A 27714-nucleotide genomic window follows, 5' to 3' on the forward strand; every position below is an offset into this window, starting at 1 on the left:
CTTCGGAAGTCACTGAGGAGCATTTACCCCACTGCACCTTTCCCAAAAAAGCTACTCGGACCTTCCTGCATAGTGACCATGGTAACCAGCATATTCAGACACTCGTCTTCATTGCTGAAGAGCCTCCTCAAGATTATTTACCCAAATGTATCTCTAAGAAAAATCTGACCTCTGCAGGCTCTATTGCTGTTTTTACCAGCAGATCTTCAATGGAACAGAGACTTCCAGACTCAATGAAGAACTTTCACTAAGACGCCACTGACAAAAAAGAAAACTACTCAACCAGGCACCCTTGCTCATTGGTGAAAAACCTTATGAAGACATTACTTTCATCCTGATGCCACTTCCCATCAAAGAACAACTCAATAACAGACTTTAGCTCTTCAGAATGTACAGATAATATAACCAGAGCTTTCTGAAGGTATTCAATAGTATTTTTGTGAAAGCATTTCCTCTGAAGAACTATTCCTGATAACTACTCAGAAAATTTCTCTTCAGTTACATGCACCAAGGTGACAAGTTCATCCATACACCGCTCCTCATGGTGCAGAGCCTTCTGAAGACATTACTTTTATCCAAATGCCACTTCTCTGCAAAGAACTACTCAGACTTCTGCTCTTCAGCTACCACACTGACCAGCACAACCCGGCGCCCTTCCACATTGGTGAAAAGCCTTCTGAAGACATTACTTTCATCCAAATGCCGCTTCCCCCCAAAGAACTACTCAGACTTCTGCTCTCCCATTACCATACTAACAAGAGCACCCAGGCGCCCAACCTCATTACCACAGAGCCTTCTGAAGTCGTTGAGGAGCGCCTCCCTGAAGGCATCGTCCCCGGAAGCACTGGATTTCCATTTCTTGGTGAGGAGGTGGTTGTTGATCCACAGGAAGCCTGGTCTTGAAGGAGTCTCTCGTTTCCTAGATCTCCTGGTCGAATGGCAAGGATGGCTGCCTCTGCCAATGTTGGAGTTGTTGTTACTCGATTCTGTGAAGGAAAAAGAAGACGTTTGTTTTCTACATGCATCACCATAAACAGATCTCTGCAGCGACACTACGTAGTAAATTCCATGCAAAATCATCATAAGTAAAGGAAAAATATCTTCATTATGATATCAATGGATGGTCAACATACAGCCCCTGTTTTAAGTCTATAGGAATCTCAGAAATCAGTAGAGAAAGGATTAAATGATCATAAAAAATGTACAGAGCATTATTTGATGAGTATATACAACAGTGACTGACTGTATTTCCTTCATATAATAGGAAATGAATATCCACCAAAGAATAAGGTGATTTCTTGCAGTAAATAATGTTGTTTTTTCAGTAGGAAGGGGTTGTTTGTGGTGTTACCACATATTCATTTTTTACCACTAATTTTTAGTAATATGGTATTCAAATCTTCAAATTGGCAACAAAAAAGTTCATAATAACATCTTAATTGTACATCTGGATTTGGCGCGATATAAGTTACATTATTATTATTATTATTATTATCTGGTAACTTCTTATCTTTTCTGGACAGTTTCTGTCTATACATATTCTTCTCACAAAAATGACTGTCCAATAGAACAAATGTTGCAATGAAGGAAAAGTACCTACATGTATGTTGCCAATTTAAGACAAAAAGCTGATCAATCAAACCTCAAGAACATTTTTATCTTGAACAAGGATGATTCTTGAATGATCAGTTATTTCATGGGGATACCAATTAATTTGTATTTTACCTATTTATACATTGTATGCTTGTGCATTTATCTATTTTGTTTTTGATGCTGTTATTTGTTTTATTCTTACCAAACAGGGCCTCATGGAAGACCACCAAATTGGTGATACATGTATGTGCCATCCTGAAATATCAGAAATATATTATAAAAAAAAGAAGGAAAAAAAAAAAAATAATATATATAAATAAATAAATAAATAATAGAGCAGACTCTCTTACCCTTCCAGGCGGAGCAGAGACAAGGCAGCATGTCAGGGCGGGGTGATGTCGTGTCAGCCTGGGTAGGGGTCGGTAGGGCAAAGGCCACGCCGGTCACATGGACGTACTGCACATGGATGCTCGTGTAGGGGGAGTCCTTAGATACCGTCCCTGGTAACGGACTCACGCAGGATGTGTGGTTGGCCAAGAAGCCAAATCTTGGGAGAACAAATATCATATATGTTTTTTGTAATGATACTAGCTAGCTTCGAGGGGGGTATGAGAATATACTGCCTGGGTACACTAATGGGACATTGCAAGAAAGTTGCAAGAAAGTTGCAAGAAATCGCAAATCCCCAAAATCTTGCGATTAATTGCAAATTTGCAATTGATCGCAACTCAACATCTTTGCAACACCCCATTAGTAAGAAAGAGAGAGGGAGGGAGGGGGAGAATAAAAGCTAGATCTAGTTAAATTAGTTTAATTGTTAAATCTTTAATCCTCACAAAATCTTAGAAAATTTAGGAGACTAGTGGGGCGTTGCCAGAAAGTTGAGTTGCAATCAATCGCAACTTTCTTGCAATGTCGCATAAGTGTAACCCTCCAAAACAGGTTCTATGACACATGCTATGGTGGTAACTGCTCTGTAATCAATCTCCTGTAATAATAAATTCCAAGCTTCAACCCTGGACCAAACTCATACCTAACCCTAACCCTAACCCTAACCTAAACCCCAAATAGCAACCCTAACGCCAACCCTATACCTTGGAAGAAATAAAGCTCAGTATCTAGACAGACGTCACAGCTAGGGCAAATGTAGACTATGGTATCCAAGTAGGATAAATACAAAGGGGTTAGAAATGTTCAGAAGGGATTAACATAGGAGTGGCCCGGAAGGAGGAGGGGGGGGGGTGGGGTGATTACCTGTTCAGGATCAGCTCCTGCACCCTTGCTAATACATCAGGTTCCATAGTCGACCCATCCGGTAGGGCAAGAGGGATGAAGACGGGGCTACAGAGGGGGTCAGAGATGTCCTCCCAGAAACAGAAAGGATCAACATGGGACGGGATGAGGTGGAAGCCTGCACTCTGGGCTCGGCGCATCCAGTTCATGATCTATCATGGTAGCAGGAGAAAGAGGAATATTTGATTCATTAATAATAAGTTTGTTTGTTGTAATAATGATTTATTTGCATGATAGTTGGTATAATCGTAATGGTTTTCAAAACACTTGTTTGCATATGGGTAGCAAAGCTAATACCAGGAAGGGGGGGGGGATGTTTCACAAAGATCCTAAGTTGAACTTATCTCTAAGTTGGACTTAACAATAGGCCATTTTCATAAGGTAACCAAATTTAATGCACAAGTCTTTGTGAAGTGCCTCAATACACATTATTTCATTCACCTGATAACAATAATAGTATTTCAGTAGACAGAATCCAAATTGCATACATTAGTTGTTGCCAGGTTGGACAAACATTATGGCTTGACCTACCTAGCAACACTTAATATATGCAGTTGCATTCTGACTATTGAAATACTATTATTCTTATCAGGTAAATGAAATAATTTGTATTGAGGCACTTCACAAAGACTTGTGCATTGAATTTGGTTACATTAGGAACATGGCCTATTATGGAAAGCCGTTAGCACCTTTGAGAATATTTTGTAAAAAATATTTTAAAAGGCATAAAATGTTGATTCAAATCATTCATATTTTCTATTATCAAGGAGCTTTCATGTTCTTGATGCAGAATTTATGAAAAGTCTAAAATACTTGAATTTTTGCTTTGAATATATTTTATTTGAAGGCTACAAATGGCTCTCCATAATGTCTAAGTCCAACTTAGAGTTAAGTTTGACTTAGGATCTTTGTGAAACAGCCCCCTGCTCCAATAACAGCACAGTGACAATACTAAAAGATGTGCTTTTACATGTACATGTACATAAGCATCCCTTGGGATGAATATGCATCACAAACCTATCATAAATTTACAAAGTAATCATTATTGATATGACTTTTATTTCTAATGCAGTGATACCTTAATCTAAACACTGCTCAAAGGAGAAAGTAGTGGTCTTTGTAGGCAGATGGTCTCTATGTTAATGTTTACGTTTCTTTTGTATGGGAATGATTCAGAAACACAGTTAACTCTTATCCTGCCATAATGAATACAGCCAAGTGCCACAGGGCTAATCCTCATTGTGCCAAGCCACAAATCGCCCTGTGCCATGTTTATTTTGAGATAATCTGATGTTGCGATCAATAGCATGTGCGAAGCACTCAGTACAGTACAATGAGCATGAACAATAACTGCTATTTCAATTGTGAGCATGCATGCATAAAGCAGCTAAGCTGTGGCTCGATAGCGCGCTCGCATTTACAAAGCACTATAATGGTGGCATGCGTTCGGCCTTATGGCAGAATATGAGTTAAAAGGAGACAAAAAAAGTGGTCTGTACAGACAGGTGGTCTTTCTATACAGGCTGACTGTACCTATAAATTGCAATCTCAATGTTTACATGACACACTCACCAGATCATTCAGAATTCCAGGAGTCGACGTCAACCACTGAAGCTCCATATCAAAGGCGTGGTCGGGCTGGTAGTTGCTATGGAAACTGGCATGGCAGTACTCCATGTGATCTAAGTCTGTATTCCACATCTCAAGAATGATGTTCTTGTAGACAGGCAGGATGCAGAGCCCTAATGATACAAAGGTGACCAAAATTGTTGGTGAAATCCATCGAAAATCACGGGTGGAATATCTTGCACATTTATTTCATGAAACAAGTTGGCAATACCAGGACACATTCGATAAGTGTCAATCCAAAATCTGTACAGCTTCAGTACACAAGATTAATTTTGACAACATTTCATTCACTACATAACATAGAATATGATGATGTTTGGTTGGTTTCATCATAGCGTTATCGGTACTTTAAATCTCTGTCCCTTAAAATCCATATATGTTTATAGAATAAATTGTGGAGCAAGGATAAATTGAAAAGCCTGATTGACATGAATATATTTTCATTTCATGATTCAGACACGTGATCTATCCTTGCATACATGTACATTCTGGACATATATTCATCACTGCATTCATTCCTTGTATTACTAATGAATAAGACTTTTCATTTTATCTAACACTACCCAAAACTTTTATTTGCAGAATCAACTCAAACAATATTACATGTTGTACTTTTCTCTTATATCTGTACCTCTCTGGTATTAATACTACTACTACTAATAATGATAAACAGATTATACATTGCAGCTACTATATAAATATACTCTACTGCCCTGATTTTTATCCTATTCTTATTTTATTTGAGTCTTCTGATTTGTATTACTTTTGTCTGGATTCCTTTCCAATTCATACACAGAGAGGATACAGATGAAGGACAACCTAAATAATTGAAACCCAGCAAACACTTAAAGATATCTTGCTACCTGGTCCATTGGTGTGTTCTTGTACGTCATTCTGTCTGTCCTGAGAGACAGTACACGCAGCTTCAAACCATTCCTGCTGGGGCGGTATCTCATACATCGGCTGTCCGATCACAGGCTTTGAAGCATTCTTCACTGAATCTGAAAAGTGCATGGATCAAAGTATATATCAAGGGGTCAGTGACACAATGGATCAAAGTATATATGTACCTTTTGTAATTAAAGTTTGTCTGAAGATGTACATGTAGAGTTTTCATAACTGGTAACTGGTAAATGCAACTGGTATCCCCGTGCCATTCTATTCAGGTGTAGGGACAAATCGGAAAAAAAATCAGGAAAAAATAAATCGGGAAACCGATTTAAATCGGGTAATTATCGGGCCTGATTCTTGAGTTTCATTCTTCTTACAATAGATACATGTGAATGTACAAACAGTAGTGAAAGTTGTTCCCAGAATAGAATTTTAAAGCTTTTATTCAAGAAGGTAATAAATAAATTAAGTCCTAAATTTTATGTTGAAAAATCTTGTAAACCTACAGAATGTAGTTGTATAGAGGGGGTAAAGGCCGTCTGTACCAGTTTGGCCAGGAAGGATTAGACCACCCAGCATTGTCACTGACAGGTAACTTTCTCATCAACTTGGCTCTCAATTAACATAAGAAAAATAGGATCATCGGGGACCAATGGGCACTGCTTACCGGTAGGCATTTTTTCAATATAGCGGCAGAGCAAGTACATGTAGCTACAAGTAGTACAGTGGGGCTTTAAATCATTTAATATATTCAAAGATTGAAATGTTACCTGATGGGGTATCAGGTAGACAGTAGATGTAGTAGCCATAGATTATCTGCTTGGCTCCTCTGATACTAAATACTGAGAAGATATATCCCTCATTAAGCATCTCCTGTGGGTGAGAACAGTCAATATAAAAAGAATACATTCAAAGTCTTGCCATCAATATTATGCAATCAATATCATGCAATAAATGTTATGCGTTCAATGTCATACAATCAGCATCTTGCATGCACTCGATGTAATGCAATCACTACCATTCAATTGAACATGTAATCAATATCATGCATGCCACAGTATGCAATTCAAACCATGCAATCATGTTTTATATATACCGGTAGTCAATGATATGCAATCAGTATCATGCATTGAATATAATGCAATCAACATCATACATGTACATTAAATATCATGTATTCAACATTCAAGTATCATACATTCAATGTCAATTAAGCATTCAACATACAAACATCATACATTCATTATCATGTATTCAACACAATGCATTCATCCTCTGGTAATGCCTCTATTTTCACCCTTCTACCAGGGACATGATAACAATATTAAAGCAAATAATGTACCTCACATTTATAATTATTAAGAAAAAATACTACTAATAAAGTTTGTTTTACGTACATGCAGTCAAACAGAATTTGGTATTTTGCTAGTTTTTGTTGTTGTTACCTGTAAGACTTTGACGGCTTGCTCATGGCTTGGCTGATCAATGAATGCCTTCCTAATCCAGCTCACTGCCTCGGCTGAGGTGAAGCAGTCTGAGGGGAGCCCTCTATGGTCACCTCCTATGAAGCCTAGCCCAGTGCTGATGAAGGGAAAAGTAGGGTCAAACCATTATTATGTGTTTTTATGCTCATACTAAAAACAAAGTTTAAGATGCACACCAACATTTAGGATTCCCACACTAAAAAATCAGACCAATTTTCTGAGAAACTGAATCACCACTAATAATCTATAAGCTTATACTCTGAGACAAACTTGAAAGTTTAAACTTAGGAGAGAGAACTTTGGTATAGTGAACTCTCACACAAGATGTCATGGGTTCAATCCTTGCCTGGTGCTTACATGCAGTGACAAGGTGTTTTATCTATATTTGACACACTCGACCAAGGTGAATCTAATATGTACTTGGCAATTTGGGGGAAAATGAAAAATGTAGGGCCAGGAGAAAGAGCAGCATCAATGCTGATGCGGTAACCTTTAGGGAAAAACACAAAGGGAGTTAGTCTGAGCCTGGTGGACCTTAACAAATTATGAGAATACAGACCCTTGGGTGGTCTCCTTACCTTGGGTCTCTCATAGCCTTGACAACGGTAGCATACGAACTGCCCTGGTGGGGTCTTTCATCCCTCTTATCCGGAGACTTTGGACTGCCTGGTTCGCTGGAGGGGTCCTCCTTGCGAGTGGCTACCACACCAGACAGCAGAGTCTGCAGGGTGCCGGTGGTGAGGCTCAGGGAGGCGTGGAGGCTGGTGGGGGTGGAAGTGCCACTCTGGGCGATCTTCCGGTAGCCGGGACTGGTAGCGCTTTGATTGATGTCACCCTGGGATGTTCTCTAAATTTGGAATAGAAGAAGGCATATTGTATTTTTAAAAAAAATAGAAAGTGGTATGTGGCAGGATGTAGAAGGATGGTCAAAAGTGCTGATAGGTGTTCAGGTTGTTTGTGATTCACCATGAAAGGTAGCATTCTGAGTAATCCATGAAGAGGTCCTCAGTATATCGTGATTACAAGCTATTTTTCATATACATGTATGACCCTATGACCTCATGACCCTAAAATCTAATCAGTTCATTAGGTCTGCAAGATACATATACTGTATGACCCAAGTTTGGCGGTAATCCATCAATCGGCTCTTAAAAATAACGCGATCCCAAGCTATTTTGCATACATAATGAGCCCTGTGACCTTTGACCCTGTGACCCCCAAATCTAATTAATTCAATGGCTCTGCAAGTTACATACATGACCAAAGTTTGGTAGGAATCCATCAGTCGGTTCTTGAGATAACGCGATCACGCGATCACGCGGACAGATAGCCCGAAAACATAATCCTCCGGCTACTTCGTAACAGAGGCATAACAAAATATTAATCATACATAATCATATTAATTGTTTGGTTATGGCTTGTTTCGTATAATTTAATGCATATTAATAAATAAAAATTATTTTCTTCAGAATTCTTAACATTAACCTATGGATACAAAACTTTAAAGAAAGATCTATTCTACCTTTTTGGAACCGCTCAGTGATGGTAGGTGGAGTCGAGTCCTCCTTCGATTGAGCCCTTCAAAGAACCTTAGGAAACCCTCCACAAGGACTGGATGCTTAGATGACCCTTCCTCAGACCGGAACACATCTAGATGGCCTTGGTAACCCTTCTCGGACATCTGACGCAGGGTGGACGAGTGTGAGGGCAGGAGAACGAATCGAGACCGCCAAAATTTCACACACTGTTCAAGTAATAGGGATTGCAAAAGAAACAATCAAAACAGTGATGTATACATCTATCATTTCAGATATCAAAATCCAAATTGAATTTGAATCTGTATAATTCTTATAGTCATCTGTAGGCAGAAATGTGTCTTCATGTTTCAAGAACGGCTTGCGTAGATATCAACATTCAGTTTAACAGAGACATCTTATACTTCAGTAAGATGTCTGGTGGTTACAATGGGCATAGTTATCCAATATTAAATGATGGGGAAGTTTCAAAAGCTTTATTCGAAGCCCTGGGCACCGAGGCATAAAAATTACCATTGATGGTAACTACCATGGAAACCTTGATTTCTATTGGCTGTTGAGCGATGTTACCATGGTAGCTGCCATTGATGGCAGATTTACCATCAATGGTACGTTTTATGCAACGGGACCCTGGTCATTTAATGTGATATAGGGAAATTTTGCTCTTTTTTCCTCCATTTTTCTTCAAGGGTTACTAAGGAAAGAAGAAAATGCTGAGTTAGACTCCTGTAACTATTTTCAGATTTCTCTCTTTAGAGAAATATTTGATTCACTAATCATTTTCTTGTCTGTCTTAATGCATATAACACTGTATAGAAGACTAAGTTTTGATTCTTTCAAATTCAAATAGATGTACTACATAGTACGTCATATTCTGCAAATTAAACACAAGGGAATGTCTCCAATTGTTAATGCTTCATACTGTAATAGGAGAGTGTTTAGGGAAGGGAAGTTTGCTATTTCAAATGAATTCTACTTGCTATCAATTCACGTGTTCCATCTCAACATTCCATACCTCTTGCAGTTCAAAGCCTTCTCTGGACGCCATGCCACAGAACGAAATGTAACTATCACGATAGTTCCACCGATCGTTCTCCACCGGTTTGTGGTACATCCTGCTGTATGCTATCTCATAGGCGTGCTTGTGAAGGGGCCAGAGGGAGTAGGTGTAGGCCAGTTTGGGGCTTGGAGAACTCTTCCTGAAAGTTGCAGGCATAGAAGACACAAATGATGTATTTTTGTTACGGGACAAACTATTTTGTAACTAATTTGTTTGTTTGTTTGTTTGTTTTATTTGTTTTTACCTGACTGCTATTAAAGAAATCATGTGTATATATGCTTGTAAGTAAGCAACCAGGGGACCAAAGGCTTTAAAGGGACTTGGTAACATTGTTCAGATGAGAGAAAAATTATAAGAAAGATCAGAGTTTAATCACTATTCGTATGGGCATTTAAAATTGGCTGAAGCGGTAATGTCAATGTGATGTAGAGCCAGACTACATGTACTTTCCCAGCTGTTCCAACATATGAAATGTCTAAAATTTACATTTTCCTAAAGTTCATCGCTCAGGAGGGTTTTTTCTTTTTAAAGGACCTATAATAACATGCTATCTATAATATATTTTGAGTAGTGCCCCAAGGAAGAAGGAACTTACGAAAAAAACAGATTAAATCAATGATATTTTTGTCCACGGGCAAATGGGAGAGTTATCTACGTCCTACGTCACAATCCACTAACCGAACTACCAAATTGAGATGTAGTGATCTCATATTTCAAACATACATACATGTAACTTCCTTACTATTGGTCCGATTCATTTCAAACTTTTGCCATTCTGTTTCTGTTATTTATCTGCTTTCGTACAAATCAACTTCTTACAAAGGTTGGATTGCCCTTTACGGTTTCTTTTGTCTCACGTTATACACCTCTGGCAACAATGTGATTTTTTCCACATACCTGGCAGTGTAGAGAACGACCTCAATGTCATTAGTATCAGCACTCAGGGTTAGTTTGTGGAAGGCATTGGCATAGCTCAGCACACACATATCCTGCAAAGACAAAAATCATTGAAATCGCTGATGAAATTCTGTTTAAACATTTTTGTCTCTGATGAATTCAAATTAAATAATAATCTCAATAGGGTATGTAGATATGTACATATACATGTATTTTATATACGTGTGTGCTACAATTTAATAAAGATTTAACATTGTGTAGACCACCGTACACAAATATTGATTTATATTAAATTATATAATACTGTTTTAAATCATATACATGTAGTACTGTATATTGGAAATTGTCACAAATTCTTTCAAAATTGTACAGATTCTGGAAACACCAACATCAGATTAAAGACTGTTCACAATGTGTGCACCAACTCAATTCTCTGAGGAATATGCCTGATGTACAGTCACCATAATGAAATTCCCAAACGAACGTCAGGTATATGTTTAAGACTTGTCTATATACATGTACCATGTCATTATCATACATGTACATTAACAATTATAAGATTGTGAATGTAAATATGTTGATGTATATGGAATAAATAAACATCAAATCAAATCAAATTTGGCTACATATGTTTTAAAACAACTGTCAGTATCTTTACAGGTCCTCAATTGTCTATGAATGATTCACAACATGTGCAGTTTCTATTAAAAAAAAGTGTACTACTCTTCTCAAACACGTGTAATACAACTTGAGGGTACCTTTCATATGTGCCCTTTGACATTTGCTGTAGCGTTATTGGCGGCAGAATCTATTTTGTCAAAATTATTAAGTTTTGGGTTGTAATAAATTTTTTGTTTTAATAATTATTTATATTAGACTAGGGGCTACGGTTATAGTGTTGGATCCAAGACTCTCTCTCTCTCTAAGTGCCATATCATTTGACTTTGGCGATCATGCTGTTCCACAACCCTCGGCTCCTAGCCTTCTCTATTAGCACCCCTCTCAGTTCTTTCACTCCTCTCTCTTCCAACAATTTCTGCAGACTGTCCATACGTCATGATAGAAGTAGGTGACTGGATTAGTGTACGATGTCAAACAGTATTTTTCATGTGTCAATGACAATGTTCCCACAGTGTACCTTGCGAGGATCAGTAGCCAGTGGTTGGTCTTTCCTGTTCCTCTGTGCCAATCCAGCCTGTTCTTGCTGTGGCAGAACAACCAACTGGAAATCCTGAAAGAAATAAGTGGAAACAAAACTTGGCATTGTTTAACAATGTTAAATCTGAGATGCATGGCCCTAGGTGTTATCAGTGTCTGTGATATGGTGTAATATTGAAGCCCTAAAAGAAATTGCACTTCAAAATGATCAAGAAGTGCCTCAAAAAAGTAAGAATCTTTAAAAGAGTGACCGTTTTTTACCATACTCATTTTCCCCAATAGACTGTAGTGTTATAAAAACCGTTAGGACACTGAAAAATGACATTTTGATTTCTACTCAAAATTGGATTCCTGACTGACCTAAGGGTTTATGATTATGATTGCAGTATGAGCTAAATCCAGGATTTTGTTTCAGAATCTGAGGCAACGTTACCGAGTCACTTTAAATAAAGAAAGGCAATCTTCTCATGCATGTATTTCAGTGAAAACAAAGCACATTTCATTCAATAGCTTGACAGGACTTGGCAGTGACAGGACTATACAGTAGGTGAAACCGATGCGTCCAGAAGGACTCAACATTAAGTCAATTGGCATACAGCTCAGAATATTAGTAACAAAGAAATGAATAATTTATAACACACATTTCTTTGCCAATGTGGGCAAGTAGATCCAAAATGTCTAGAGTTGATTTTAGTACGAGGGTTGGGTTATAGATTCCCAGCTAGGGTTATGTTTAGTACTAAGTCTGCCAGGGTTGAATTGGTCCATGGCTGGTGCAGGATCTTGACCACTGATCAATTGTTGTCAGAGCATGGGTCGTAGAACCTAGCCTATCATCCCATATCAAACATATCGAAGATGAAAACAAAAAATAACAAACCTGTATGAGTCTCTGAGAGATGAGTTCCTGAAATATCTTGTTGACATTTGATGGGCTCGTTTCTGTATCGTTCTCTCCCTCGATACAGATGGTGTACGGTCTCTCCTGATAATCCATATCCAAGGCTTGCTTCAATGGGTAGAAGTCGGTCGTTATCGGGAAGCAGGCTGTGGTTGTCATCGATTTCCAATCCATCCCTGTTCAAGGATTCATAAGTCAAAAGCAGAAGTCAAAATGAAATTAATCTGTTGATTACTGAGTTCTTGTATTCCCGAGGGATGTTTCATAAAGACTAAGATCAATTTTAATTTGGACTTAACTATGGGGCACTGGCTGCCCTCACCATTGGTCTCTCAATCTTTAGATAATATTTTTTCCTTCAATAATGAACTACAAAAAAATGTAAATTCTGCAGATTTGTGACCACGATTTGTACATCCCTTGAGAAACCAATGCCAGGATTTTTTAGAGGAACTAGTGGCATGAACGGCCTGCCATAGTTAAGTTCAACTTAAAGTTAATCTCGGTCTTTGTGAAACACTCCCCTGTAGCTGTACACAGGGACCACTCGGTTCATGTATGTAGCGAGTTCATGCAGAACCTCAAGCATTGTAATGAAAATTGCTATAATGTGAAATCCTTCCCCAGTTTATAGAAGACCACTAAATGCAAATAAAACAGTCCAACGCCCCAGTGTAGTGGTCCTGCACACCCCCAATCAGTTATACCGGGAGGAGAGACCCATGGGTCACAGGGATTCATTTCCCTTTTCGCCTCCCAGGTGCAGGTGGTGCCAAATACTACTTAATAACAATAATGATAATACATGTAAAATGCTTACCCGACTGTAGGAATGGGGTCCAAACTTGTTCCCCGGTGATGCCCCACACGCACCCCCTACGACGCCTGGTATCCACTTGCACCCACCATCCATGAGAGATGTCTGAAGCTAAAAAAACAAAAACAAAAGCAAAACCAAAATCATCAAAACTTCAATCTACAAAATTCATGTAAATATGCAAACACTCTTGAAAATATTCATTCTGGAACCAATTCTGCACCGGTTTTTTAGCTTGGTGTTGTTGGGGTACTGTTCAGGCTAGAACTGCTAGATGACTCACTAAATCCCTCCCCAAGGGTATAGCTGGGGTTGGGGCCAGGGGTTGGGTGTTGTGGTGCAGCTAACAATGGAAGTTACAAACTGATTCAGCCAAGGACGCAGGTTCGAAACTGAGTCACGTCTTTCGGATGGTGACATTAAAGGTCGGTCTCTAGACGTAAATAATCATATCTGATTGATACACGGCTGTAAAAAACCCAATTACACACACACACACGTTGGAGCTATGGATGTGACTGGGGTGGGGTACTGTTTTGTACTCACTTGGTGTTGCTGGGGCACCGTTCAGACTGGAACCACTAGATGAAGCACTCACCCCCTCCCTAGGGGCGTGATCGGGGGTGTGGTTCAGGATATCCTGTTCACTGGGCACCTTGACAAGCTGACGATGATGAAGCTGTATCATCTCACCATCAGGACCTGACAAATGGCAATTTTAAAGGTAAAGACCAGTTATGGTCATGTGATTGCATTGTGAAAGAAACGTTGTGGAATCGATCAGAAAAGGTTGATCATCCAGCATCTAGCATCTACAAGGTTCTGGAATCATCAAAATGATAAGAAATTTGGCCCATTCTTCGTAAAGTTACAAGCACTATACACAGAAAGATGTATATGGGACTACCCTATATCTCTCACAGACCATGAGAGAAACAAATTTACCAAATATATGAATTAGTAGGCGGTTTCCCGGCAAATTTTGTATCATCATGTATTAGTCAAAACATATTCTTTCACATGATTGGTAATGAGAGCTTCCATTTCATTTTTTGAAATTGGGGCGTTTCCAAAACTGGTCTTTACCTTTAACAGCAGGAATAAAAGAAAAGAATTTTAAACAGACTCTCAACAATAATCAATGTAAGTATACAGTTATCTCTCAAACACAAATTCAAGGCCACTAAAGGTAATGCAAAGTTTTGGGAAATTTAAAAAAAAATATTGATAGTAATTCTTTAAAATGTTCATACATGTATATTTGGATGCCCCTGTGGATGTACTATAAGCACTAGAAAATTTAGCCCCTAAAACTCTTCTGCTTTCAAGAAATTGAACCATCAAATTCAACTATTTCAAATAGCACCTAAGGCCATTCCATGGTACATGTAGCTGCGACCATGAAAATGTCAGAATATGCAGTTCTGATAAATTTCCACACGGGAATAGCAAATCGGTCAATTGTAGTCAAGAAACATTGTTTTAAAGCAAAATTAATATCAGTCTTGAGAGGGAGCTATACAACATAAACAGTTTATTACCCGGTATTTACAATTTCATCACTTTAGACTCGATTTCAACCGCAACAACTATCCTTGAATATTGTAAAATCGCATGTGCTTCCAATATGTTCATTTGAACCAAATTCATGACCCCATACCAAAACTTTGTATTACCTTTAACCTGGGGATCTTTTGCCCTTTCATGAGGTTAATAAATGGGTCACACAACCCATTAAAATCTATAAGCAATTGCAGTACAGAGGGCAATGTCACTGACAAGCAATTGTATTTTAGAGCAACAACAATGATAAGGAATGCCAGACAGGGTTGGGGGTCCAAGGAGGTTAACAACCACTGCGTAGGCAAAATGTTGGAATCCTAGTTGAATAGGTATTGGTAATGCACTGATAATGAACAAAAATAATTACTTTTCAAACGGAGGTCATAATTTTGAATCCCTGCCTTGGTCATATTTCATAAGACAAGGTATCGGTATCTCTATCTCAACACAGGGATATATGTGGTAGATACACACTGTACACTGCAGTAACCAATCTTTTCCCTCTGATGTATTGTGCTCAGTTAAAGCGAGGACAAATACACATTGTTTCATAAATACGCATACGATGTGCGCTTCACAAACACAAAACAAATTAGTAATCAATAAATTTCTATATAGAAGCTTTCTCTGATACTAATTTTCTTGCATTAAACTGTTTTTTTTATCAAAGTAAATGCAAATGGAAATATGAAAGTAAGGCATTTACCATGAGGAAAAGCATGTGTCCACCTTCTGCGGTCAGCTGTGAGAATGACCGACAGGGTGTCTGGGCAGAAGGGGTTGTTCAGGGACTGGACCTTGGACATTCTCCTCCTGCCTCGCTGGAAGAGCTTGCTATCATGCCTCTCAAACTTCTCATCATCATCCTCCTCTTCGTCTCTCTCGTTCACCGTCGTCTTGAGGTCTCCACATGAACCCTCACTGCTCAATGTGCTCCTGGAGCTGTCGCCATGGAAACGACCCGATGACGGCACCTTGGGGAGTGCCGAAGAGCCGTTGGGTGTTCTTGGGGAATCCTCATCCTGTTTAGAAAAGAAAGAATTTTCTGAGATTGCTCCATTCTTTGTTAAATAAGAACATTTGTGTAGTAATACATTCCCACTGGGAGAGACCTAAGCAAGAATATCAGTATCCTTCATTTTGTTCCAATGTAAGTTTCTTGAGAATGTGACATATTAAAGCTTACATCTAAAAGTATTCAACAAAGGCACTATTTCAACCAGTCCACCTTTCATTCTTGAGTTACAAAAAACACAAAAACAAAAATTTACAAGAATGAATTAGTTGTTAACTGTACGAAAATGATAAATGTTCATTTCATGCTTGTTGGATGAATGAGAAAAGATACAATTCAAACAAGACTTACTATCCGGTCTGGAAGTCGCAATCTAGAGATGAAAGAAGTCTGGGTAGACTGGTACCTTCTCTTCTGACTAGGTGATAGATAGAAGCTGTAGTTTAACCAGTGCGGAATGTTGTACTTGTCTTTGCATGGAGCACTCTTGTTTAGTGAATCCAAAAACTGAAACAGAAATTAAAAAAAAAGGATGAATGCACTTTTTTAAATGCACATTCATATGCACGTATTCAATCCAATCCAATCCAAAAGATATTTGATATAGCACCTTTTCCTTGCGGTTACAAAGCGCTGCACACACGCTCCACAATGTTTGGGCCACTTAAAAACATAACAAAACACTTCTCAGAGATGTACATGTAGTAATGTAGGCTGGTAATAAAGTAATTTCTAGCAGAATAGATGTGACTTGAGTAGTTTCTTGAACTGGTCATCAGATGAGGCCATCTGCACAGCAGTAGGTAGGTAGGTTCCACAATTTTGCAGCAACCGATGGGAAAGACAACTCACCAGCATGTTTCTCAGAGAGACACTGAGTGAGCCAGATGAATGATGATGAGCGGGTTTGTCACAATAGTATAGGACACAACTTAGATGAAACATTTTGCAAAGAAAGAATAATAGTTGTGTAACAAATTATTGTTGCCAGTGCACTGGAATTATTATTGTAAATTTAAAGATCCATATTTGTAACATCCATACATGTGTAGATAAAGCACTTCAGAAATGTCAAACTTGTGATCTACTCTGATAACTATTTGGCAAAGATGTCTAATGGTTATACCCTAATCACATTGGTGTTGCCAATTTTCAGGACAAGGCGGAGTACTGATCGCATCTTACCTTGAGGAGAGGTACTGGATGAAGAGGTTGTTCAGATAAGCACACGACATCACTACCAATACCTGAATGAAAGTACATGTACAATCATTATTTGGAGAAACTTAGTTATCAGAGTCATAGGTGTCCTTTCTTTATGGAATAGTACACGACTCACTTATCAACAAAATATAATACATATAAAAAACCAATGGCGCTTCATGCAGGTTAATTATAAGAAACATTTTTTTTTTCCAATTAACTCGTCTCTACTGTGACCAGTACCTTTTCAATGGCTAGTATACAGTATTTTACGCCACCATATGATAAATACTGATATTTTTACATTTCCAAGTGGGTTGGTTTATAGTCCAGCGGATGATTATTGCTTCAACTTTCACTATCTCATCATCGGAACTATTAAGAGATTTGGATTTGAATTTAAACATTTTCATGAGAACATTATCAAAATTTTAGTGATTTGTCGTTTGGTCTGCACTCTACAATCAGTTCGTCTACTACCCACATAGTCTAATTGAAGTTTGAAGTTTATTTGTTCCACATTTACATCAAAAAACAGTTTAAATTCTTTTTTTTAATTTTATACAAGCGTATACGCGTAGATTAAAGATTTTAAATCAAGTACATGTACATTGTACAGAAAATAGATACCAAGTTTCTAAATATATAGATATGACAGGCAATGTAAAACAATGTAAAATGCAGGGAGCCTAAATAAAAAGCATAGCTTGTATGTGAATAGGCTCCCGTACTGAGTAACACAAGGTATTATAGGAGGCGAAAACAGAGTAGTATAGTACGAGATTCTTTGAATTTGAGAAGACAAGAAAAATAGAATAAAGAGTAAAGAAAATAATATAATAATGATAAGTAGGAGATTGTGAAGAAGGGAAGGAAGAAGAAGAAGAACCCAAATTATTTCAATATTGGCACTTTCCAGGTCGGCACCGTCTTTGGTTACATACCGTAATCAATCATCCGTTGTTCCGTCAGCTTACACAGCGTCCTGTCCACCTCGAAGACTCCGGCCCCCGGTGTTACCATGACGACCAGCTGTCCAGTCCGGTCAAAGTTACGATTCATGTAGTGGTTGTCAAACACTACAAGGGGGAGAGAGAATTTTACCCATGAGGCCTCCATATCACATTTGAATCAAATCCCCTTTTCACACAGGGGTAAAATTATTTAAAACTCAGCTCTAGATACAACATTATTTACACACAGAAAAATTTGGTGCGGTCGTTCGAGATTCGCTGCTCTTTAAACGCTCAGTAGGGCCATTGCGCATTTACTCACTGCTCGTAAATGCGCAATGGCCCTACTGAGCGTTTAAAGAGCAGTGCCCGGTCTAGTTAAGGGCGTATATCCGTTCACACACAAAATGTCTTGCTCTCTAGATCCGGGCTTCGTATCTACAGCCTGCTTGACCGGCGTATGAATCGCGACTTCGTATCTACGAAATCAGCTCTAGATACAATGAAAAGGTGTGAAAGGGCTGAAATTGTGTGAAAAGGCTGAAATTCAAGTTCAAGATCATGTTCAAATTCCAGTTTAAAAAACTTACATATTTTTTCCCCTTCACTTGTATGATTATGAATATCAAAAAGTATGTACGGTAGGTCTTGCTTTTCCCTTTTGAAGGAAATGAGATGTGAATACTAAACAAAACACAACTTTAACTTTTATGTGTTTACAATACAGAAATTTAATGCACTAAAATTATTTGTTTATGTAACATATCAAAAATGCAGCCACTCATATACAATCTCATTATGAAATTAATTCCATGAAAAAGAAAATTCTAAAAAACAGATTTTCATAAACGAATGGTATGCAATAAGTATTTAAAGAGAAGTCCTTCATGTGCACATTTCATTTTGTCCCTGTTTGCTTAAGCAACAAGTTAACCGGTATAAAAACACCACTCGAGGAGACAAGAAGAGAAGTCTTCGTTAAAGCAGATGGTCTTTATACCTTAACTTGTTGCTAAAGCAGGTTTCACTGTACAACAAATGTGCTGATACATGTACTATTCATAGCACTATATCTTGTTGATGAGATGCCCTCAGTATTCTTACCGTTCAAGCTGAGATTGAGCGCCTCTAGGAGGTTTCCTTGACAGGCGTTGGAGTTTTCACCTTTTATCACACATCCAGCTGAAACAAGAAAAAAAAACACATCAATTTGTGAAAATGAGACTAATGATTACATGTACATGTATGTAAAAAGTAATAATAATAATAATTAATTATAGGCATTTCTATTGCGCCATCTATCTAGAAATTCTATTCCGAGGCCATTAATTATTACCCTGGCTTTAGCCTAGCTGCCATTACAGCGCTACAGCATTTCAAGGAATTAATTCCTGCCAGGTACCCATTTACCTCACCTGGTTCAAGTGTGGCAAATGAAGATTAATGCCTTGCCAAAGGACATTAGTGCCGTATCGGGGATCGAACCACGACCTTTGAATTTCAAGTCAGTGCTTAAACCATTCGACTACAACACTTCTACAATTTAGGTAATAATACTGAAAATCAAAAGCCCCAAGTCCAAGTACTAACACCCCTGCTAGGTAGAAAATATGACACGTGCAAAGACCTGCACACTTTATTGGGTTACGAGAATTATTCAGTTCAGTCTTAAATTAGAATTAGGATTGAACAAGTCACAGAATTAAATAATCAAATATAGAAACTATTGGTTTGATTCACCATAAGCATAATGCTAACATTTCTCATGACATATGATATATATCCTAATAAAATTTTCAACTAAATAATTCACTGTTAGTACAGTAACATTCCCTAGGTTGCTGATACCACATGTGTATGTCTGTTAAGATGACATTTAGCGACATGTAAACTTTTTTTTTTACCAACATTGAAAATTCATTTTGACTTATATATGAACAGTATAGGTATTTATCATTTTACCCTTTCTTTGCCAGTCTTTGATGTCCTTTGCATAGCGCTGCATGGTGGCTTTGAGCGGAGCAAGGACCTGCAACCAGTCTTCTTTTCTCTCATTATGAGCAAATACCCTATGGAATTAAAAAAAATAAAAGAATAATGAAAAAGAGGACATAGATGTATTCTGGAATCATAGTGCAATAGTGATATCAGCCCTAACAATGCAGCATGGCTTGAATTATGCACATACTATGTGAAATATTGGGAATGAGAAAACATTTTGATTTAATAATATGCTGCAAATACCCTACAATTTTCTGATGAAAACTAATAGATATATTATAATGTAGATTAAACAAGCCTTGATAACCTTGCAAATTGAGCTTTTGCAAACATGAGCCATGCTTTTTCTTTGTAATCTGAGATATTGATGTGGTGACCTCAGACTATGTGACATGTATGTTATTGGATCTTGGGAAAATAAGGGTATCCCCCCAATTCCCCTTGAGCTCACTGCCCACTTGACGATCTTTACATGATCCATTTCTGAAATCGCTGTATCATTAAGAAATAAAAATTTCAATGATAAAAAAAGTTTCGGATTAAGCTTCTAATGTTGATACGTGTATAATTAGTAAAGTCAAAATTGGGAGGTATTGTAGGTCTTTCAGTCGTAGGAAAGGTGGAATCGACTTCAAATCTGGGACATTCATGTAAATATTCCAACATTAATATGATTTGCAGCTGATCAGATTTTTCTCTGACCAAACGCCCAAAGTCATCAGATTCTTTATGTTCAGATACACTGTATAATGATGTTGGAATAAGTTCTTTGAAAGTTGGATCGAAGTAGGATTGTACAGTGGGCAGTGGGCCAAATTGTATATACTGCCTTAAAGGTATAGACCAGTTTTGGAAACGCCCCCCTCTTTAAAAAAAAAATGAAATGGAAGCTCTTATTACCAATCATGTGACAGAATATGTTTGACTAATACGTGATGATACAAATTTTGCCGGGAAACCGCCTATTAATTGATATATTCGGTAAATTATTACTGTATATCTATCCGGACCAGATAGATATCGCGCACATTTCGCGTAGTCCCATACACATCTTTCTGTGTACAGTGCTTGTAACTTCACCAAGACTGGACCAAATTTCTTATCATTTTAATGATTCCAGAACCTTGGAGTACACACTAGTACTTATCTGCTAGATGATCAACCTTTTGGGATCGATTCCACAACGTTTCTTTCACAATGCAATCGCATGACCAGAACTGGTCTTTACCTCTAAAAATATTACCTGTAATAATCTTCATAGAAGCGACCATTTTCATGAACATGAAGTCTTGGCAGCATTTCAGCCGGAAACTTATCTGAGAAAACAAACCAAAATCAAAAGTATTCTGCCATTATCACTCAACTGGCAAAGAAATTGTAAGCAAAGAAGTGTTATTTTGGCTCTACATGTACATTGTAAATCTGAAAATTTGTCGAAAATAAAGATTTGTCAATTTTCTTGTTTTTTGATCACATAATGTAATGTATATTTGTCATTTTGCACTTATTTATACTTTTTTGTTATGTTATGTATAATTCTGCTGTGACATGATCTTTGTTATTGTTCAACCAATGAAAAAAAAAGACTTTCTGTTGTTTGACAGATGAATCAATAAACTCAAATTCAAATTCAGATTCAAATAATTCATACTGATACTGCATAATGATTACGGATCTAGAGGATATGAATAAATATAATATATCAATATGGCTATGATGACATTCATCATCATACTCTCCACCCAGATGTTAAATGGGGTCCCGCTAGGATGCGACCATCATTGTTGGTCAAACAGTTTTTGAGCGTCAAGTAACACCTGGCTGGAATGCTCCCCAGGGAGTGGAGATTGTGAACAAAGCGTATTGAAGTATTGAATGCAATGACTGGGGTAATAGTATATCTGTAAAGTGCTTAGAGACATTTGTATTAAGCGCTATATAAAAGCGGAATATTATTATTATCATGAATTTGCTTACCTACAGAATCTGCCTCAAAGTAGGTTCTGGAGAAGAGCACGATACTCAACTCATGATTGCTATTCTTCTCCTTCCATCTTGTAAAGAGCTCTATCAGAAACCCATTCACTGCCTTCTCCATGTACAAGTCACCTGATATCAAAGAAATGAAATCAAAATCAATATTGCTGCTTATAAGTATCGGCTTGCAAGGTGATGTAGATATACAGTAGGCTTGCGGTTGCACCATGTGAGAGAGGGGGAAGGATTGGGGAGTCCTGAAAAGAACTCTCGGTAATCCTTCCCCCCCCCCCCCTCTCTCACATGGTGCAACCGCAAACCTACTGTATAAAGTCAATATTGTTCTAATAAACATCCATAAAGGACACAATGGAAACAGTTTTTATAACACTACAGTCTATTGTGAAAAATGAGTATGGTAAAACTGGTCACTCAAAGATTTTTACTTTTTTGAGGCACTTCATGATATTTCATGCAATTTGTTTAGGGCGTCAATATTACACCATATCACAGACGCTGATAACACGTAGGGCCATGCATCTCAGATTTAACATTGTTAAACGATGCCTTTAACAGTTTCTAGCTCTTCATGTATGTATGGGCCTTTACAGTGAACACAATCTGGCAGTGTTGCACCTGAGTTTATTCTTACCACATGTGTCAAAGTCCCACATCTCTGAGCTCATCTGAATGAAGAGATAGACCATGGCTGTAGCCGATCTGAAGGCCACCCTCGTATCGCTGGTAACGATCCCACAGGCCACAGTGCCGCCCCTGGACCACAGGTCCTGAACCTGGGCTCTGACACCACATTTCTCGACCTTCTGCTGGATGTGGAGACATGACTTCACCTGAGGAGAATATACAGCTTCTTTTGTTTTTTGTTTTATTGTTTAACATTCCACAAAATAACAGTAAACATATTATTAAAGGTCAGCAAGATAAAGCATAATGACCAAAAACAATGATGGCAGTAAACGTGAAATGTGAGGAAATAGTTGAGGAAATGTTAACAATTATGGTACCATCATCTGGAAATAAATTAACATTATTGAATGGTATTGTCTTTTGAGTCACTGAATTGAAAGATGAATGAATAATGATGTTCTACCAGAAAAATGTTGGCCATAATAAGATACAGGTTTTTTCAAGGGACTGTTGAGATAATTCAGTAACTTCATCTCTACCATTATCATCACCTTCATCATCATCTTCATCAACATCATCATCATCACTGTCATCATCAATGTCATCATCACTATTTCCTTCACTATTTTCATTATCACTAGCATCATCATCGTCATTACCATCATCGTCATTACCATCATCGTTTTCATCATCATCATTATCGTCCTCATCATATCATCTTCATTAATATTATCAGTCATCACTACCATCATCATCATCATCACCACCATCAACATTGTCATTAGCATCATCATCATCATTAGCATCATCAGCAGCAGCATAATCTTGTTATCATCATTATCAAGTTTGGCAATCCCCAAAGTCTATGCCTGGGTGGAAAAACATATTCTAAACCTGTATTAAAACTGATAAAACAACATTCGCAACTACTCCTAACATGTAGAGTTGTGAATTCATAATGTGCATAGGATGCCTCTCTCCAAAAGACAGGACCTCTATTAAACATCCTATCAGAGGAACAGTGTACCAACCAGACTGTTCTCGAGTCTCCAGTCTCCACATGTCGAAAATTCTGATGTACGGATTCTTCAAGACAAATTCTATCAGGTCTAAGGCCACATCTCCAGGCTAGGCCTTCGTGATCTTGACACTTTGTTATGAATTGTCTGGGGTGACCCTCCTTTTAACATCCTATCTGAAGAATAGTGTACTCACCAGACTGTTCTTGAGTCTCCACATGTCGATCATGCTGATGTACTGATCCTTCAAGACCAATTCACTCAGGTCTAAGGCTACATCTTCAGGCTAGACCTTGGTGATGTGATTTTAACATTTTGTTATAAATTATCTTGGGGGACCCTCCATTTAACATCCTATCTGAGGAACAGTGTACTCACCAGACTGTTCTTGAGTCTCCACATGTCACTCCTGCCGATGTACTGTTCCTTGAAGGCCAGCTACACCAGGTCTAAGGGCACATCTTCAGGCTAGACCTTAGTGACCTTGACATTTTTTATAAATTGTCGTGGGGACCCTTCATTTAACATCCTATCTGAGGAACAGTGTACTCACCAGGCTGTTCTTGAGTCTCCACATGTCACTCCTGCTGACGTACTGGTCCTTAAAGACCAACTCGACCAGGTCTAAGGCCACATCCTGACTGTCTGGCTCCACCCGTCTCACTTGGACCGTCTGATAGGCTCGGAGCTGGAAGAGGGAGGCCACGCCCTGCTCTACACTCACCACGCCTACGGTGCAGAAGATGCAGGAGCACAAAATGCAAGATGAAAGGGAAAAAAAGATGGTTGTAAGGCTTCTTACCTACCATAGTAATTATTTGTCTTAAAGTCTGTGCTAGTTCGGCCATTGGGGATTAGACCACCCTGCAAGGTCACTGACAGGTGGTTATCTCATCAAATCAGCTTTCAATTAACATAAGAAAAAGGAATCATGGGGGACCAACAGGCACCGATTAGGCATTGGTGGTTACATAGAGGGCGCAAGTAGCTATAAGTAGTGCAGTGGGGCTTTAAATTGTTCAGTTCAAAATCTCTTAATTTTATTAGAATTGAACAACTTGGGATATAGGCACACAGAAATAGACTGTTCATGTAAAATGTATGTCCATGGCCACATCCCAAATGATATCTTTTTCTACACAATGAAATGGAGAACAAAATCCAGTGAGGTTACCACTGAAAGTTGGCAAGTTTAACCCGCACATAATGTGCATGCTGGGTTACTTACATGTACCTATAATAACATGCGTACATAGCACCAAATAACTCTACCTGTAATATCATTCCAGGATTTCAAGAGATGACTGGAAATATCATCTCTTGTAAAAATATATATTAAAGCCTATCTGTACTAGTTCGGCCAAGGGGGACTAGACCTCTCTGCAAGGTCACTGACAGGTGTTTATCTCATCAAATCAGCTCTCAATTAACATAAGAAAAAGGGCATCATGGGGGATCAACAGGTACTGCTTAGGCATTGTTTGCTATGTAGAGGGCACAATTAGCTACAATGTATACGTAGTGCAGTGGGGCTTTAAGATATCATATTAACAATGAGATACAATCATCAGTTCATAAAAAGACATACCTTTTTGAGGCAGCTCTACACTCAGTGTTTGCACCTGGACTAAGAGATGGCTGAAAAACAATTTCATAAAGCAATAAATATCAATGAAAATAAATCAAGAAATCATATCACTGCACTTGTACAATGACCTTATTGATTTATGTTTAATGGTTTGGGTTATTCTCAAGCTTAAATGTACACTGTAAACATGTTTTGTTACGTATACATGTACATCAGTATTTGTTACTTGCATAATTTATTTGTTCTATTTTATTTTGTAATACTGTATGGTTTTTATTTATACTGTATGTAATTTTAGTTTTTGGATATTTGAGTGGAAAATAAATCAAATCAAATCAAATCAAATCATGTTAGTAACATATATACACAGATATATGACCAAAATCTTTATGGATGGCTTACAGCATGTCAGCAAAAACATTTTGCATTTAAGCACTATTCCCACCTGTGCTGCCCACCGCCTTAAAATGCAATATATTTTTTGTCACATGGAGTGAATTTCAATTGGTTAACCAAGATAAACCGAGTGAGTAGCAACCTGAATGGCTTGACAATCAGAAATGTCTACCGGTACTAAATATTTATGTAAATAATATACTTTATTTTTTCCAGGATTAGGCCCAAGCGACCATATTTCAACTCAACTTAGTTTGCAAGATTCTTGGTGTAATGGATAGAGTCACTTAGATCTTTGTGAGATGTACGATTTCAACCTTTTTAAAAAGTTTTTATATATAAGAGAAATACGATAAGAGTGTTTACATACCTTTGTTTGTCATCAGGGTGGAATATCTCAAGAAAGTCTCCAATCTTGATTGAGGGAAAGTCATTTGGATTGATGATCACATGCTCCTCTGTGTATGAAACAGGTATAAAAAATAAATGACACTTGACCCCTTGATAAGTACTATCGTCCCTGGTAGTACCATGATACAGGTATAAGTATTCATTTAACTTCATACCGGGTACTTCACAGCAAGAGTACAATATTCCAAGGACTTGGTAACATTGTTCAGATGAGAGATAGTGGTGCTAAGGTAGTGTATCTCAATGTAACCCACTGTATTTTATTATCTGTAAACAGCTATTTTACATGGTGAATAAATAAAACAAACAAACAAACATATATTTGTAAATAAATGTTGGCTTGCACCCAGTAAAAAAAAAGATGTGAATTGTGTCATTATCCTCAAAGCTTATTAAGTATCCCCTAAATAAGAGTAAGCAATTAGCATATTGAATTACTGGAATAGTGTAGCTGCAAATACAAAGTCCTGAGGGAAAATTTAAATATATCTGCCCTGATAAGTGAATTTCAATTGGTAAATCAAGATAAAGAGATAGGGCGGAAACCTCAATCAGAAATGTCAACCAGTATCACAACTTTCAAATTAACTGTATTTTCCAGAATTAAGTCCAAAATCATGTGCACGCATAAAAAATAGCACGCTGAATGCTTTTTACAGAAGAGCTTCAGTTTATATACCCAGTTCTTCAAATATTACATACACAAACATTCTTGGTTAAAAAATGGCAAGAGTTTGTTTAAAGAGACTCAGTAATATTGCCTCAGATTCTGAAAAAAAATCCTGGATTTAGCTCATGCTGCAATCACAATTATAAAACTTTAGGTCAGTCAGGAATCTCATGACTTTTACAAGCCGATCGCTTGTCTGATTATCAAGATATTTATGATTGGAAATTGAAACTTCATTTTTAGTTTTCCAAACAGTGTTTATAACACTACAGTCTATTGGGGAAAGTGAGCATGGTAAAACCGGTCACTCAAAGATTTTTACTTTTTTGAGGCACTTCATGATCATTTTGAAGCGCAATTTTGTTGAGGGCTTCAATATTGCACCATATCACAGACACCGATAACACGTAGGGCCATGCATCTCAGATTTAACATTGTTAAACGATGCCTTTAACAATAATAATTTGATTATTCCAATGATATGGGAATAGAATTTTTCTTTTTCTCAATTCTGAGACTCACCTCTGAAGCTTTTCTGATGTATGTACAACTTCATCGTTTTTCTCTTAGCTTGGATGATCACCAGGCGGTTAAAGCGTACTGGAAACAAAATAGCACAAAGGTGAGAGTAATATCATATCAAGCGCTGCAATTATATGTGCTATAAATTCATTTTATAGGACCTTTTCAGGGATAATAACAAGGCCAAGTTTATTTAAAAGCACTTCAGGGGAGTGTTTCATAAAGACTAAGATCAACTTTAAGTTGGACTTAACTATGGCAGGCCGTTCATGCCACTGTTTGCTCTCACTATTATGATCTTTAGATAATATTGTTTCCTTCAATAATGATTTATCATAAAATAACACTTCTGTAGATTTGTGACCATGATTTGTATGTCCCTTAAGAGCTCAATGCCAGTATTAAAGGTGAGAGCAAACAGTGGCGTGAATGGCCTTCCATAGATAAGTCTGACTTATTAAAAGGTAATTAATACAAAGTTTTGGGAAAT

General features: G+C 37.8%; 1 protein-coding gene across 2 annotated transcripts in view; it reads right to left on the reverse strand.

Annotated features, from left to right (window-relative positions):
- Window positions 1-412: 412 nt before the first annotated feature.
- Window positions 413-27714, reverse strand: part of LOC594618 (GATOR complex protein DEPDC5) — a 29773-nt gene continuing 2471 nt past the window's right edge. Inside the window, exons 2-29 of one of the 2 annotated variants that reach the window (XM_030992213.1) lie at window positions 27225-27302; window positions 25992-26079; window positions 25226-25275; window positions 24191-24366; window positions 22623-22821; window positions 21971-22102; window positions 21237-21309; window positions 19955-20061; window positions 19097-19174; window positions 17984-18118; window positions 17022-17083; window positions 16188-16343; window positions 15528-15843; window positions 13805-13960; window positions 13262-13369; window positions 12421-12617; window positions 11521-11613; window positions 10383-10474; window positions 9441-9624; window positions 8413-8634; window positions 7469-7737; window positions 6852-6987; window positions 6177-6279; window positions 5379-5516; window positions 4459-4628; window positions 2848-3038; window positions 1944-2140; window positions 413-986 (exon numbers count right to left, since the gene is read on the reverse strand). In XM_030992213.1, coding sequence (XP_030848073.1) covers window positions 721-986; window positions 1944-2140; window positions 2848-3038; window positions 4459-4628; window positions 5379-5516; window positions 6177-6279; window positions 6852-6987; window positions 7469-7737; window positions 8413-8634; window positions 9441-9624; window positions 10383-10474; window positions 11521-11613; window positions 12421-12617; window positions 13262-13369; window positions 13805-13960; window positions 15528-15843; window positions 16188-16343; window positions 17022-17083; window positions 17984-18118; window positions 19097-19174; window positions 19955-20061; window positions 21237-21309; window positions 21971-22102; window positions 22623-22821; window positions 24191-24366; window positions 25226-25275; window positions 25992-26079; window positions 27225-27258 — 4128 coding nt within the window. In that variant the 5' untranslated portion in view covers window positions 27259-27302 and the 3' untranslated portion in view covers window positions 413-720. Of the gene's footprint in view, window positions 987-1943; window positions 2141-2847; window positions 3039-4458; window positions 4629-5378; window positions 5517-6176; window positions 6280-6851; window positions 6988-7468; window positions 7738-8412; window positions 8635-9440; window positions 9625-10382; window positions 10475-11520; window positions 11614-12420; window positions 12618-13261; window positions 13370-13804; window positions 13961-15527; window positions 15844-16187; window positions 16344-17021; window positions 17084-17983; window positions 18119-19096; window positions 19175-19954; window positions 20062-21236; window positions 21310-21970; window positions 22103-22622; window positions 22822-23833; window positions 23869-24190; window positions 24367-25225; window positions 25276-25991; window positions 26080-27224; window positions 27303-27714 lie in introns of those variants that run through there. The other variant, XM_030992214.1, reaches the window with a different exon arrangement.

This window comes from Strongylocentrotus purpuratus, unplaced genomic scaffold (genome assembly GCF_000002235.5).
Source record: "Strongylocentrotus purpuratus isolate Spur 01 unplaced genomic scaffold, Spur_5.0 spur5_scaffold_2, whole genome shotgun sequence".
NCBI lineage: Eukaryota > Metazoa > Echinodermata > Echinoidea > Camarodonta > Strongylocentrotidae > Strongylocentrotus > Strongylocentrotus purpuratus.